Source organism: Hyperoodon ampullatus (genome assembly GCF_949752795.1).
Source record: "Hyperoodon ampullatus genome assembly, chromosome: 7".
Taxonomy (NCBI): Eukaryota; Metazoa; Chordata; class Mammalia; order Artiodactyla; family Ziphiidae; genus Hyperoodon; species Hyperoodon ampullatus.
Genome location: NC_136920.1, coordinates 54,277,375 through 54,289,525, shown reverse-complemented (window position 1 = coordinate 54,289,525; position 12,151 = coordinate 54,277,375). Strand labels below are relative to the sequence as shown.

The window sequence follows — 12,151 nt, the reverse complement described above, 5'->3', positions numbered from 1 at the left end:
TTTGCGGTACGCGGGCCTCTCACCGTTGTGGCCTCTCCCATTGTGGAGCACAGGCTCCGGACGCGCAGGCTCAGCGGCCATGGCTCACGGGCCCAGCTGCTCCGCGGCATGTGGGATCCTCCCGGACCAGGGCACGAACCCACGTCCCCTGCATTGGCAGGTGGACTCTCAACCACTGCGCCACCAGGGAAGCCCGTGTTCTGTGTTTTGACGGCAGTGATGGTCACACAACTCTGTTTGTCAGAATTCATAGAATGGTACAACTAAAAAGTGTTAATCTTCTGTATGCAAATTATATCTCAATAAATCTGCTTTTAAATACAAGCAGTTGGGCCCTGATGGCTCAGTAGGTGTACAGGTAAGGGAGACATGCCTGAGTGTGGTATGGGTCTCAATCCTTGTCTTGGGCCCTGAACTCTGCTAGGACAAGAACTAAGAAGAGTGGGGATACTGATGTTATCCATTTGCCCCCCAGATCCACCCTATCCTTCTCTACCCTGCTCTGTGCCCAGGGAGGCTGATCCATATGGTCTGGACCAATGGGTCCACTTGGGCTCTGGCTCTTGGTTGGGTTCAGTTACCAATGGGAGAAGATCGGAAGGTGGGGAGAGCGTGAGGTCTGCAAGAGGGACAATTTTCTCTCATGCTGAGCTGAAGCATGTTGAATGACTTCATCATTTCAGCTAGTCCTTTGTTTACTCCTGTTTTACAGGTTCAGAAACTCATCCGAAGAAGACCAAGTCCTCGTATGGGTGGCATAGATAGGAATGGCAGAAGCACGATGAGGACAAGATCCCCTGGTCGTGGAGCTGGGGCACTTAAGAGTCGCCCCTCTCACTGCAGACACCCCTCTCAAGCAGCCCACTCCAGACAGGCGGCTGTCTCGTGAGGGAAGTCTTCTCCCAGAGCTGGAATCGGCCTTCCCATCATTTTCAGCCAGAGGGCCTTGTTCTGCCCTCGGCAATCTCACAGAGCAAGTCTGCCCCCTCCTCCGCGTGGTGGCGTTTCAGACCACTGCAGGGCGCCACGCTAGCCTCCTCAAGTCCTCCTTTTGGGGTGCTGAAGGATATTTGTCTGGGGTCTGTCCTAAGGAGAATAATCTATATATATCTTGCTATTAGCAATTCCCACAGAGCAGCATGAAGGAATCAATCTTGGAGAGAAAGCCTTTAACACAGGATCCTGTATCTTTATCACTTTTTTCTCCTCCTAAAAGATCAAGTTCAATCATCTCCGTTTCCCATTCTTTGGGCTATAAAGCTACATCTATGGCTTCTGTCCAAAAGGCCTGATGTGAAGTTGGAGAAAAAGGGGAGAAAATGAGCCTTATTGCTCACTAATAACACCCAGGCCCAGAGTGCAACGGGCCTGTGCTTAGGAAGCAAATGGCATCTGAGATCCTGATACTGCATGAGCTGTTCGAACCAGATGGGGATAACTGCGGGGCAGCAGCGGGTACAATCACCCTGGCCTCTATTTCTAATCCTTTCTCTACTCATTTCATGTCCATTTCCCCGGTACCTGAACCCCAGGACATAAAATGCGCATTTCTGCCACCATGCTTGTGCCCACACTATTCTGCTTAGAAAACCCTGGGCAGATTTTACCTTCTTGCAAGGTCTTTTATTCAACCACATCTTACTGAGCACAGCTACCTTGGGGCAGGCTGAGTATTAGGGGCTGAGTATGCAGCACAGAATTAGACATTAGGAGATAGGAGATCACACTCCCAAAGAGGATGGAAGCCCAAGATCCCTTCTGCCTGGATTGCTGCTCTGCTGAAGTCACGTGTGCATGTGTGCATGGTCAATGTCAGGGATCTTGAGGGAGCCTGCAAAAGTCTGTGCAAGTCACACTGAGTGCCCAAGTCCACCTCTGTCAACACTGCCCAGATGACTTCAAGAGCTGGTTGACCCAGGCTCTTCCAGACCACGAACTGCAATAATATTCCAACCAGCAATGCTCTCTGAAAGCTGCCTTTTGAAAAGAGGCAATTAAGCTTCACAACATTCTCACTTATAAATTAAACTCATACCGCTTCGAGCAAGAGTTCAGATTTTTTTTTCCAATCCACAATCAGCTGCTGGTGGAGGTGAAAAATGTTACCTAGTTTAAAAAAAGAGTCCCTTATGGCTATGGAGCATGTTGGAAAGTTCCCCTGCAGTTACCAAGAGGCTGCTGCAGCCCACACTTGGGACTCCACCCTCAATGTCCTGGTTCAATTTCCTATGGGCATCACTCTACAGACGGGGAAGGACCTAAGAGGATCACTTACTCCCACCCCATCCTGGGCTGAGATACTGAGGTCCATAACAACCCTCTCCCAAGGCCACCAGCAAGGGACTCCTCCTTTGTCATGTGCCTTGTGTTTTTTCAACATCATCTCTTTTAACCTGTACGACAGCCTCAAGAAGGAAGTATTCTTCTTCTTCCCGCTTTGCAGATAAGGAAACCAAAGCTCAAAAGGGTCACACAGGTGGAGAGTGGCAGAGCTGAGATTTCCACTGAATCCTGATCAGAACACTGGGCTGCCTCAGAGAAATCATAGAGGATGAGGCCCCGCCCTCCAGGGGGGACCTGGACCTGACAATGAAAGAAATAGCTCCCAGGCACTCTTGGGTCTCTGTTTAAATGTAAAGCTCTTCCTGGTTTTTGTACTGTTAACAAGCCTTTTTGGTCTCCTATTCCAAAGGCCTATCTGGCTAGACAGGTGAAGAGTCCTCAAGATACAACTCCGCACTCTTCTGCAGTACTCAGTGTCTGCTTTTTACATAGGGAATCGGAACACGAGGGAAGCTGTCAGTTTTCTCTGGATAGAGGCAACTGGCAGTGAAGCAAAAATCAACTTTTGTCCTAGTTAAAGAAATGACGTGAGTTGTTTTTTGGGTAATGATTCTCCTTGCAGCTGCCTCCCTGGAACAGTGAGACATCCCTACAAATGCTTTCTGACAGGGCCCCCTGATTGCTCTGTCAGCTGCCCTTGTGACTAATGCAGGCTGGGAAGCCCGCAGGCACTGCCATGAAACAACACTGGCCCAAGTTCTCACTCAAGACTTACTTTTTTCCATGGGATGCAAAAAGTCCTAATAATACTGTTAATGACCACAATAGTATCAAACTTTTACTGAGAGCCAACTCTGTGCCAGGCAATGGGATAGGTGCATTATGCAAATTATCTTACTGGAACGTCACAAAACCCTGTGAAATGGCCACTATCATTATCCTCATTTTACAGATGGGTAAACTGAGGCTGAGAGCGGTTAAATAAACTTGCCTAAGGTCACAAAGCATGTAAGCAGCAGCAGAGGTGAGATTTGAAAGCAGGCAGCCTTATTTCAGAACCCATGCTCTCAACCATGATGCTACCCTCAGTTTCCTCGCCTATAAAATGGGCCTAATCATTCCAGCCACATCCATTATAAGAGCCATAAGGAAAGTGGAAACTGAAGTTCAGAGAAGTTAAGCAACTTGCTCAAGTTTACACAGCCAGCAGGGGACGGAGCCAGGGCCTGAATGGGGTCTTTTGATCCTCCATTATGTGACCTACAGTGTAGTGGCTGAGAGTATGGCCTTTGAAATCCTATGTCATTCACTCGTTGTGCGACCCTGGCAAGTTGTTAACTTCTCTGAGCTCTAGTTTCCTCTTCCAGGAAATACAGAACTGTTACGAGTGTTCAGAGAGATGATACGTGTATAGTAATGGCTTGGATCGATGCTAGGTACACAGTAAAAATGTAGAATACCAGATACAAGGAGGGAAAGTTACAGTATAAGGCTTAAGACTGTGAGCTCAAAAGAGAAAAAAAAAATTAAAAGCATCAGCTCAAGAGGCTGAGTGCACAGTCCTGCCATTTACTGTACGACAGTGGGTGAGTTACTTAAGCTCACTGGGTCTCCATGTCCTCATCTGTAAACTGGGGATAATAACCCACAGAGTGGCTGGGAGATTTCAATAAGAAAACACAGGGCTTCCCTGGTGGCGCAGTGGTTGAGAGTCCGCCTGCCGATGCAGGGGACATGGGTTCGTGCCCCGGTCCGGGAAGATCCCACATGCCGCGGAGCGGCTGGGCCCGTGAGCCATGGCTGCTGAGCCTGCACGTCCGGAGCCTGTGCTCCGCAACAGGAGAGGCCACAACAGTGAGAGGCCCGCGTACTGCAAAAAAAAAAAAAAAAAAAGAAAAAGAAAACACAAGCAAAGTGCTTAAAACAGTCAGGGCCATGTCGACAGGGCACAATCAAAGCAAACTGCTCTGATTATTAATGATAAAAAGTGACCCCTGTTATTTCTACTACTCTAAACCACACTGCTTTTTTAGGTGAAAATGTTTTTAAAACAATTAAATGCTATCAAATAAAGCATTATGGCCATGGCTACACAAGTTTCATGGTTTAACTTACAACTAACTTTCCCCTCACATCATTCTCTCCCCATTTTGTTCTTCAAACAGCTTTCTTTTCTTTAGAAAAGCAGAGGCAGGGTATTCAAATGGAGACTAAAAGGACCCGAAAACCTTCATAGGGAGAGTGGGTGACTAAAGCAAGGCACTCACCCCAACAGCAGCCTCTCTGAATGGGTGTCCTTCAGAGGCAAAAATACACATCGTCTCTCGAAGAGATCTCCCAGGCTCGGTGAGGGTCCTCCCTGGGTTCCCAGCCCAGGCCAGAGCAACCCGTAACACCCCAGGGGACGAGGAGACGGCCCAAAGGCAAGGCCCTGGGTCCTGCAGCCTTTGTGGGTGGCAAGTGCTGACTCCAATTTCTCTATCTTCCTATGAAAATAACTGCACACGTCTCTACAAATGAAAGGCCACTGGTTGCCTGTTTCCCAATAAACTTTCCAACTAAGAAACTGAATGTCAAGTGGATCTGTCAGAGCTCTGTCCAGACATGGCAGCCCTGAGCAGACACCAGAGAAAGAACAAGTCTTCCCCGCCCTCTGTTTTCCACTCCCCCTCTGCTGGTGAGGTGATGCAATTCCTATCTGGAACTTGATAAGATGTAGAAAATAATTACAAATGAAAAGGTTATTCATAATTTTTAAATGAGTTAATTAGTAAACCCAGTCAGACTTGCTCATTACAGTAATTAATAATTGATTATCCTTGAAATTAAACACAATTTTCATCAAAAATCTAATTAAATATCTGTGGTTTTTGCCTGTTGATGAGTTGGTCTGCTAGCAGAGTCTTTGTTAAGGATAGTTGTGCTCAACAGAGACAATTACTTTGATTTTTAATAATTGAGAGTTCCTTACAAGTTAGTCTTCACAGCCTGTGATGATGGCCAAGCAACAAGAGCTCAACCCTGGCCCCAGCAACTGGAGGAGAGCAAGCACAAGGCTGCCAACCCAGCCCTTGAGGATAGGGAGGAACTCACCTCGCACCTGCAATGCATTCACTGCATTAGCTTACTCTTACTCCAGACTCATAAGCATCCTTCTGAGGTCATGGGTCATGCCGGTTTTCTAGATGAGAAATCTGAACTCAGAGAGAGAAGTGAGTTGCCCAAGCTGCTCAGTGGCTGAGCTGGGAGTGGAATCCAGGCTCTCAGGCCAGTGTGATCTCTGCCCCAGCACCTTGCTGAGTTTCCAGGTAACAAAGGGAAGACCCCAGGCTAGCCTCTCTGACCTGGTCCTTGGATACAGAATCTAAACTCCTGTTTTAAGTTCTCCATATACATCGGGCTTTGTCAGAAGGACGCATTTATTCTTGACAAGGACACATTCTCAGTGGACTGACGACTCCTAACTTGAGAGACAAATTCTCCCAAATCGACCTCACATCTACCCTACCCCCCACCTACACTGTCACCCTCTTAGTTGAAGCCCTCAGCGTCTCCTGACTTGTTTATGCAATAGGGCCTGTTCTTTCTTCCTCCATCCTTACCTTTCTGAGATAAACATCTGACTATGTCCTGCCACTGCTTAAAGTCCTTCAATGGCTCCCTGTTGCCCATCCAGTAAGGTCCTTAGCTTGGCCTCCATGGTGATCTTCATAATCTGACCAAACTCTCCTGCATTAGCTCCAGTCGTGTCCCCGACACCCCTCAGATGCTTCAGACACAGAAACTCCTTTTGCCATCACACCATCCTCTTTCGAGACTCTGAAATGTCCCTTGGTTTGAAATTCCTTTCCTTCACGTCTACTTCTGGCTGTGACTTGAAGACTCAGCTAAAACATCACCTTTCACAGGAAGCCTCCTCTAGTCCTCCTGGCTGGGGCTGGGTATTCCCATAGCCCCTGAGCTGCCTCAGCCACTTCTAACACTGCTGTGTTATCATATCATATCAATCACTGCTTCTAAGCTACGAACACCTCAAGGGTAGGGAATATATTGTTGGCCCTAGTGCTCGGCACAGTGCCTGACTCAAGGTACCTACCCTGTTTCGTTTGCTGAATGAAAAAGAAACTTCACAAAATCGTAGATTCTGAGACTATCAATGTTGGAAGGAAAAGTAAAGGTCCTCCAGAGAACATGCCCAGTCAATGAATGAATCTTTTTCTTGCTTACGTGGTCATAGGCACTATTTGCACCCTTCCTAGGTAGGGAACTCACTACTGTCCACAGTAGCCCCTATCTTTAGATAGCTGATGATGGATGGTGTATTCTTACTAAACGGGAGACGAAGGAGCCCATGGGATGGAAAGCAGAAGAGAGCTTACTTAATCATATAAAGATTGATGCCTTCTTTCTGAATTAGGTTACATAGTACATAGTATAAACCTTGACTTCAACACAAAACAAGTTGATGTCTATATGTAGTGAACTACTTGACCCTTGATGAACAGTGACACTGCCTGTTCAAAAGTCTACCCATCTATGAAATATAATAATGTCAGTCAAAAGCAAGGGCTGTGCTAGTGGTTGGTGGGGATACAGTATTGGGAGTGCCACAAAGAAACTTCCATGCCAGGTGACAGTGCTTGGAACCCCACAACCCTCACCAGTAACCCAATCTACATCAGTCATGAACCTCCTGCAGAGCCTGGGTGGGTGCTGACCTTTCCCAGTTTGGCTGTTCCTTTTACCCAATGACCCAGGGCAGGGATGGCAAATACGTGGTATGTCATCCATATTCTCCATTCCTGTGACCACAGCAGACATCAGTAATCAATCACAGAGACTCTTTTCCATCGAGTCTGAATATAGCCTTGGGATCCTTCTCAACACAGCTTTCTAGGTGGCAACAGCTAACCGATCAGACAGAAGAATAGATAAACACGTATGCCAACCTGACCCTGATGCCGTGAAATTCTGTAAGCTAATCTTCACAGGGGGAAAAGAGACCCCGGATACCAGATGAGGCTTATTGTACCTCGAGATGTTTAAGGAGACCTCCTTGTTTGCAGGGCTATCGTTTTCCTGATTACTTGTTTTTACTTAATTCAAAGATCTTGAAAGGGAAGTAACCTTACAGCTTACATCACCCAAACCCCCAACCACGCTTGAACCCCTTCTCCCCATCCCGAACAAGTGGGAGCCAGACCTCTCAAGACAGTTCTTTTCCATCCACAATGACTTTGCTTGCCGCTAAGTTCTTTTGCACAATGGGCAGCCCTCGGTCTTCCTTTGGTTTCTGCCAGCTAGTTCCATTTCTATTTATTGGGCTTACACTAAAAGGTTCCCTTTGCTGACAGAATTATCTCAGAATGCCTTAGTGTGGGTTCGAGGCCTTCTCAAGCTGGTCTGACCTACCTTAAATCTTAGAATTATAGAATTTGAAGCCTGGAAAGGACAGAGGGTTAAGCCCACCCCGCTGGATGCCTTTACTAAGAGGCTGATTTTCATAGAGGCAGCGGACTCTGCACAACATCCCAAGATCTCTTCAGATTAATAGCTTTCCTGGGAGCAGACCAAAGACCAAACACAGGGGTCTGAAGCAGGAAACCAGACTGTGCTGCAAATAAGTCAAAAGAGCACACAGTGGGAGGCATCGCAAGCGGGGCAGTGGGTCCGGAGGAGTTTCTTACATCACGGACGTGCCCTGGGGTCTGGTAGGAAGGCCAGTCAGTGCTGCCCCGGGTCTCTGCGCTCGCTCAGGCAGCTCTAACCGCTCCCTGGGACCCTTTCTGACACTCGACCTTGGCTCCCCCCACATGGCCCTGCCCGGCCACCACCTTCAGACATGCCATCTGGCTTGAGGTCACGCACTCTGATCTCTGGCAGTTTCCCTCCAACCCCAGGGCGCCCTGCCTCCTTCCTGCTCCTTGCCGTGGCACCAACAGGAGAGGCCAGCCTCCTGTTCAGCTGCCCAACTTGTCATTTCATTTCTAGTGACTCCCATCTACGACACTCACGTCACAGATGACCAGGTCAAAAGCCAGTCTTGGTGAGTGCTTTTGCCTGATGCCAGGCCTCCACCACACGAGAGAGCCGACACAGAGCTTCCTCCCTGGTACACGTGCAGGAGCACGAGAGGGCCCTGAGAGCTGACCTGGATAGTCAGGGCGCGGGGAGGGGGCGGGTGCAGGCCAGGCCAGTGATCCAGGGCTGCGCCGCTCACCCCGCAAGCTCTGACTGCCGTGCTGGCAGGGCGCCTTCATGCCCACAGGTGTCTCGATCACTGCCCTCTGGGCCGAAGGGGACCCAAGGGAAGCTGGGGTGAGGGAGGTGCTTACCCACAAAGTACGCCAGCAGGATGACCAGCGTGGCTGAGATGGCAATGGCGCTCAGGGCCGCGCACTTCCAGTTACAGTACTTGGAGGGCTTCTTGAGGTTGAAGGCCGGTCGGGAGAAGGTGCTACGGGGCAGGGGTCGGGGCGGAGGTGAGTACACGGTGCTGGACGTCAGAGGGTACCCCGGCGACGTGGTGCAGAAGAGCGGGGAGGTGCCTCCCGGCTTGAAGAGGAAGTGCCTGTGGATGGAGAGAAGCCAGAGGGCGTCAGGGGCTGACGACTCACCAGGAGCCCACACTGACCTGAGGATGCAGGCAGCAGTAGAAGAAGCATGCAGAGGAGCCTGGGGAGAGAGAGAGAGAATCACCACGGAGGAGACGGAGGGACAGAAAAACAGAGAATCATGTACCAGACCACGAAACAGGGCACAAGAAGACATGTTTCCACGAAACACGGATGGGACAGCCCTGCCCATGGGGAACCCACGTAAGCCAAGGCGGAAGGTGCTACCAACTGGACAGAAGGCTGAGTGTTGAGATCCTTTTCCTGGGAAGGGATGGGGCTGGGATGCTGTTTCTTGGGGAATAAACTAGATGTTTCCTAAAATTATTGCAGTAACTTGGAAAGTGTCTAAAATCCTGTTCTGCCCCCTGGAGATTATGATACCGAAAAATTTCCGTCTCCCTCCAATACGTCCTTTGACTTTGTACCGTGGTGGAGGAATAAAATACCAATCGTTTTAAAGGGGGTTTTGGTAGGAGTGGTAACCAAGAAACCACCACTAAGCTCTGCCATGGTCAAGAGTCCCCTAGTGGCTGTTACACAGCCAATGACAGCAAATGCCTTCTAAGCACTCTCCTCAAAAGCCAGTCTGCTGCCTTCCAAGCCCCTGGTAAAACCCATGGGAGGGAACAGATGGGCAACTGCAGCCTGGCTACAGTCTTGAGGGCCACACGGCAAGGTCAAAGCACATGGTTGTGGCCAAACTAAGTGCCAGGAAATCCTCCACAGCTTGGCTTTAACCATGGCCATGAGAGGACTGGGACACAGCCTGGGAAACGGGGTGCACTGGTTGCACTGCATGCCCCTGAAGTCTCAGGGTCAAAGGTAATACTTAGAGGAATCTTGTACCCTGCTGGGGTGCAAGATGACTCAGGCCACAGAATACATACTCAGAGCCAGCATACACACAATACAGGGCCTGTGCTGCATAAAAGTTGCTACATGAGATGGCTTTCAGAATGGCAGAGGCAGCCAGTGAGATGCCAGGAGCGTCATATTAACAGGACTGCTGTTAATATGCTGGGGGACAGTGTATGCCAAGGATAAACTCTTGCAAGTTGAACATGGACTTGGGGATGGACATGCAACATGGCCTCATCACTTCCCCCAGGAGATCCCAGGGAAAGGTCTCAGAGTCTGCATGCAAGTGCAGGAGCCACAGGGAGAGCACACACAGAGAGGAGGAGCATGGGGATGTCACCTACCCATCACTGTAAGACCCATCATGGCGGGAGGCGCTGAGAATGTCCATCTCAATGAGGTTGTCCTGCAATGTCCCTAGGAATGGCTGCTTGCCTAGGTTTCTATGCACACATGGAGACACGAATGAAGCAATGAGTCATGCATCAATGAAGGGGGAGAGTAGAGAAACACACAAAGTGGCTGATGGGTGCAGCTGTGCGTGAGACCAGCAGGATGCAGTTTCCAGGCAATGGGTCTGTGTGCAAGCCACAAGTGCCCAGGGTCTGCCTGGCCCGGGGCATCTGGAGGGAGCACTCTCCATCCAAACCTGTATGTCTGCCAGTTGTGTGCATCAAATCACAGATCTGACTGGTGAAGACTGACTATGGCTCAGGTGCTGAGCTAGGCATGTTATATCCATTTATCTCAAGTCTTCAAAAGAGGCAGTGCAAGCAAGGCAGTGTCATCCCCGTTTTACAGACGAGGAAATGGAGATGTGGAGAGGTCCCAGGACTAGCCAAGGCTACCAGCTAGCAAGGTTCAAAGCAGGAATTTGAGCCCAAGTTTATCTGGTTCCAAAGCCTGCGCTTTCTCCTCTACTTCACCCTGCCTACATCTGCTTTGACAACAGCCAGCGATGCATACTTGGCTTGTCCAAAGGAAAAAGACAGACAAGCATTTTGGGCCATTTGCTTCTAAAGCTGTGGTTTTCAAACTTGCGTAAGCACCGGAATCCTCTGGAGAGCTGTGCTTTGCTGAGACCCAGCCCCAGAAATTCGGGGTCAGTAGGTGTTGGGGGCCTGGGGACCTGCATTTCTCACAAGTCCCCAAGCTGTGATGATACTGGAGTGTCAGGGTCCTTTGGCAGTGCAGGGACCTGGGTGATGACTGATTGGTGAGGATGGCACCCCACAGAGACAGAGGGGGAGGCTCTTTTGTCCCTCCACATGCACTGAGGGCAGTGCAGCATTTCGGGACCCAGAATGCAGGTAGACACACTAGCTATTTTAGTCTCAACCGTGCCTGCTAAGTGGCGTCACTCACACATGAGTGCATGGGATCCTGTTTTCTGACATTTCTGCCACCTCCCTTGAATCATTTCGAAGAAGCCGGTGGTGGATGCAGCCTGCTGTGTGTGCCCAAGGGAAGGACTGACTGCAGAAAGCTACCTTTCACGCCCAGCCCTGCCAGGGAGCATCCTTCTGACTTTGACCAGGTCGTGAGAACCGGAAAACCTAAATTCAAGTCCCTTTTCTGCCACTTCTGTGCTGTGTGACTCTGTGTGAACACTTTAACCTCTTCTAATCTTATACTACTTTTTACATCTGTAAAATGGGGCTAATAATACTAAGCTCACAGGTTGCTATAGGACCAACTGAGGAATGTTGGAAGCTTTTCAAGGGCTAAACAAAGATTACAGAAGTACTAATGCTAACTATAATAGCGACTACCTACCCTACATCCACCATATGCTTTTCACTGTCTAGAACTCTGCAACTATGATCCAGTGTAAATCTTCCTCTTCACAACAACCTACAAAGTCTCTGTCATCATCTCTGTTTTGCGGGCTGGCACGGCAAGGCTCGGAGAAGTAACACTCCTAAGATCCTACTGTACAGTAAACAAGCTGCAGAGCTTGACAGCAGCCTGAGTCTGTCTGACGCCAGAGCTCAGGCCCTCCCTGCCTGTAATCCTGGGTCGCTGCCTAGCCTGTGGCTTTGCCCCTGGCCGGCCTCACAGACCAACGTGAGGGGTTGTAAGTACTACCTCAGAGCACCATTTCGTGGGCACTCCTGGGTACAGCCAACACTGTTTTGCAGCCGGGCCTCTGAGTACCGCTGTGGTGGTGGGGACCTTCCCTTTGAGAGGATCCTGAAGCAGTCTGGGTCCAGCAGCCTGGGTGGCAGGAGGTTCTGATAGCATTCACTACCCCGGGGCATCCCACAGAGGCTGGGAGTTCCTGCAGGGGCGTCCCTCAGAGTAGCCCCATTTCTGCCCCCAGACAGATGGCCTCCTGATGGGAGGTCTTGTGACACAGTGGGAGGTACACAGGCCCCGGGGTCGGCAGGGAT

General features: G+C 49.7%; 1 protein-coding gene across 4 annotated transcripts in view; it reads right to left on the bottom strand.

The window, feature by feature from the left end:
• TENM4 (teneurin transmembrane protein 4) overlaps positions 1-12,151 on the bottom strand; it is a gene marked incomplete at its 5' end in the record, with an annotated part of 383,392 nt that overhangs the window by 214,385 nt on the left and 156,856 nt on the right. For 3 of the 4 annotated variants that reach the window (XM_079707561.1, XM_079707563.1, XM_079707560.1), the window contains 2 exons: positions 8,619-8,854; positions 10,103-10,201. In XM_079707561.1, the coding sequence (XP_079563687.1) occupies positions 8,619-8,854; positions 10,103-10,201 (335 nt within the window). The remainder of the gene's footprint in view (positions 1-8,618; positions 8,855-10,102; positions 10,202-12,151) is intronic. The other variant, XM_079707562.1, reaches the window with a different exon arrangement.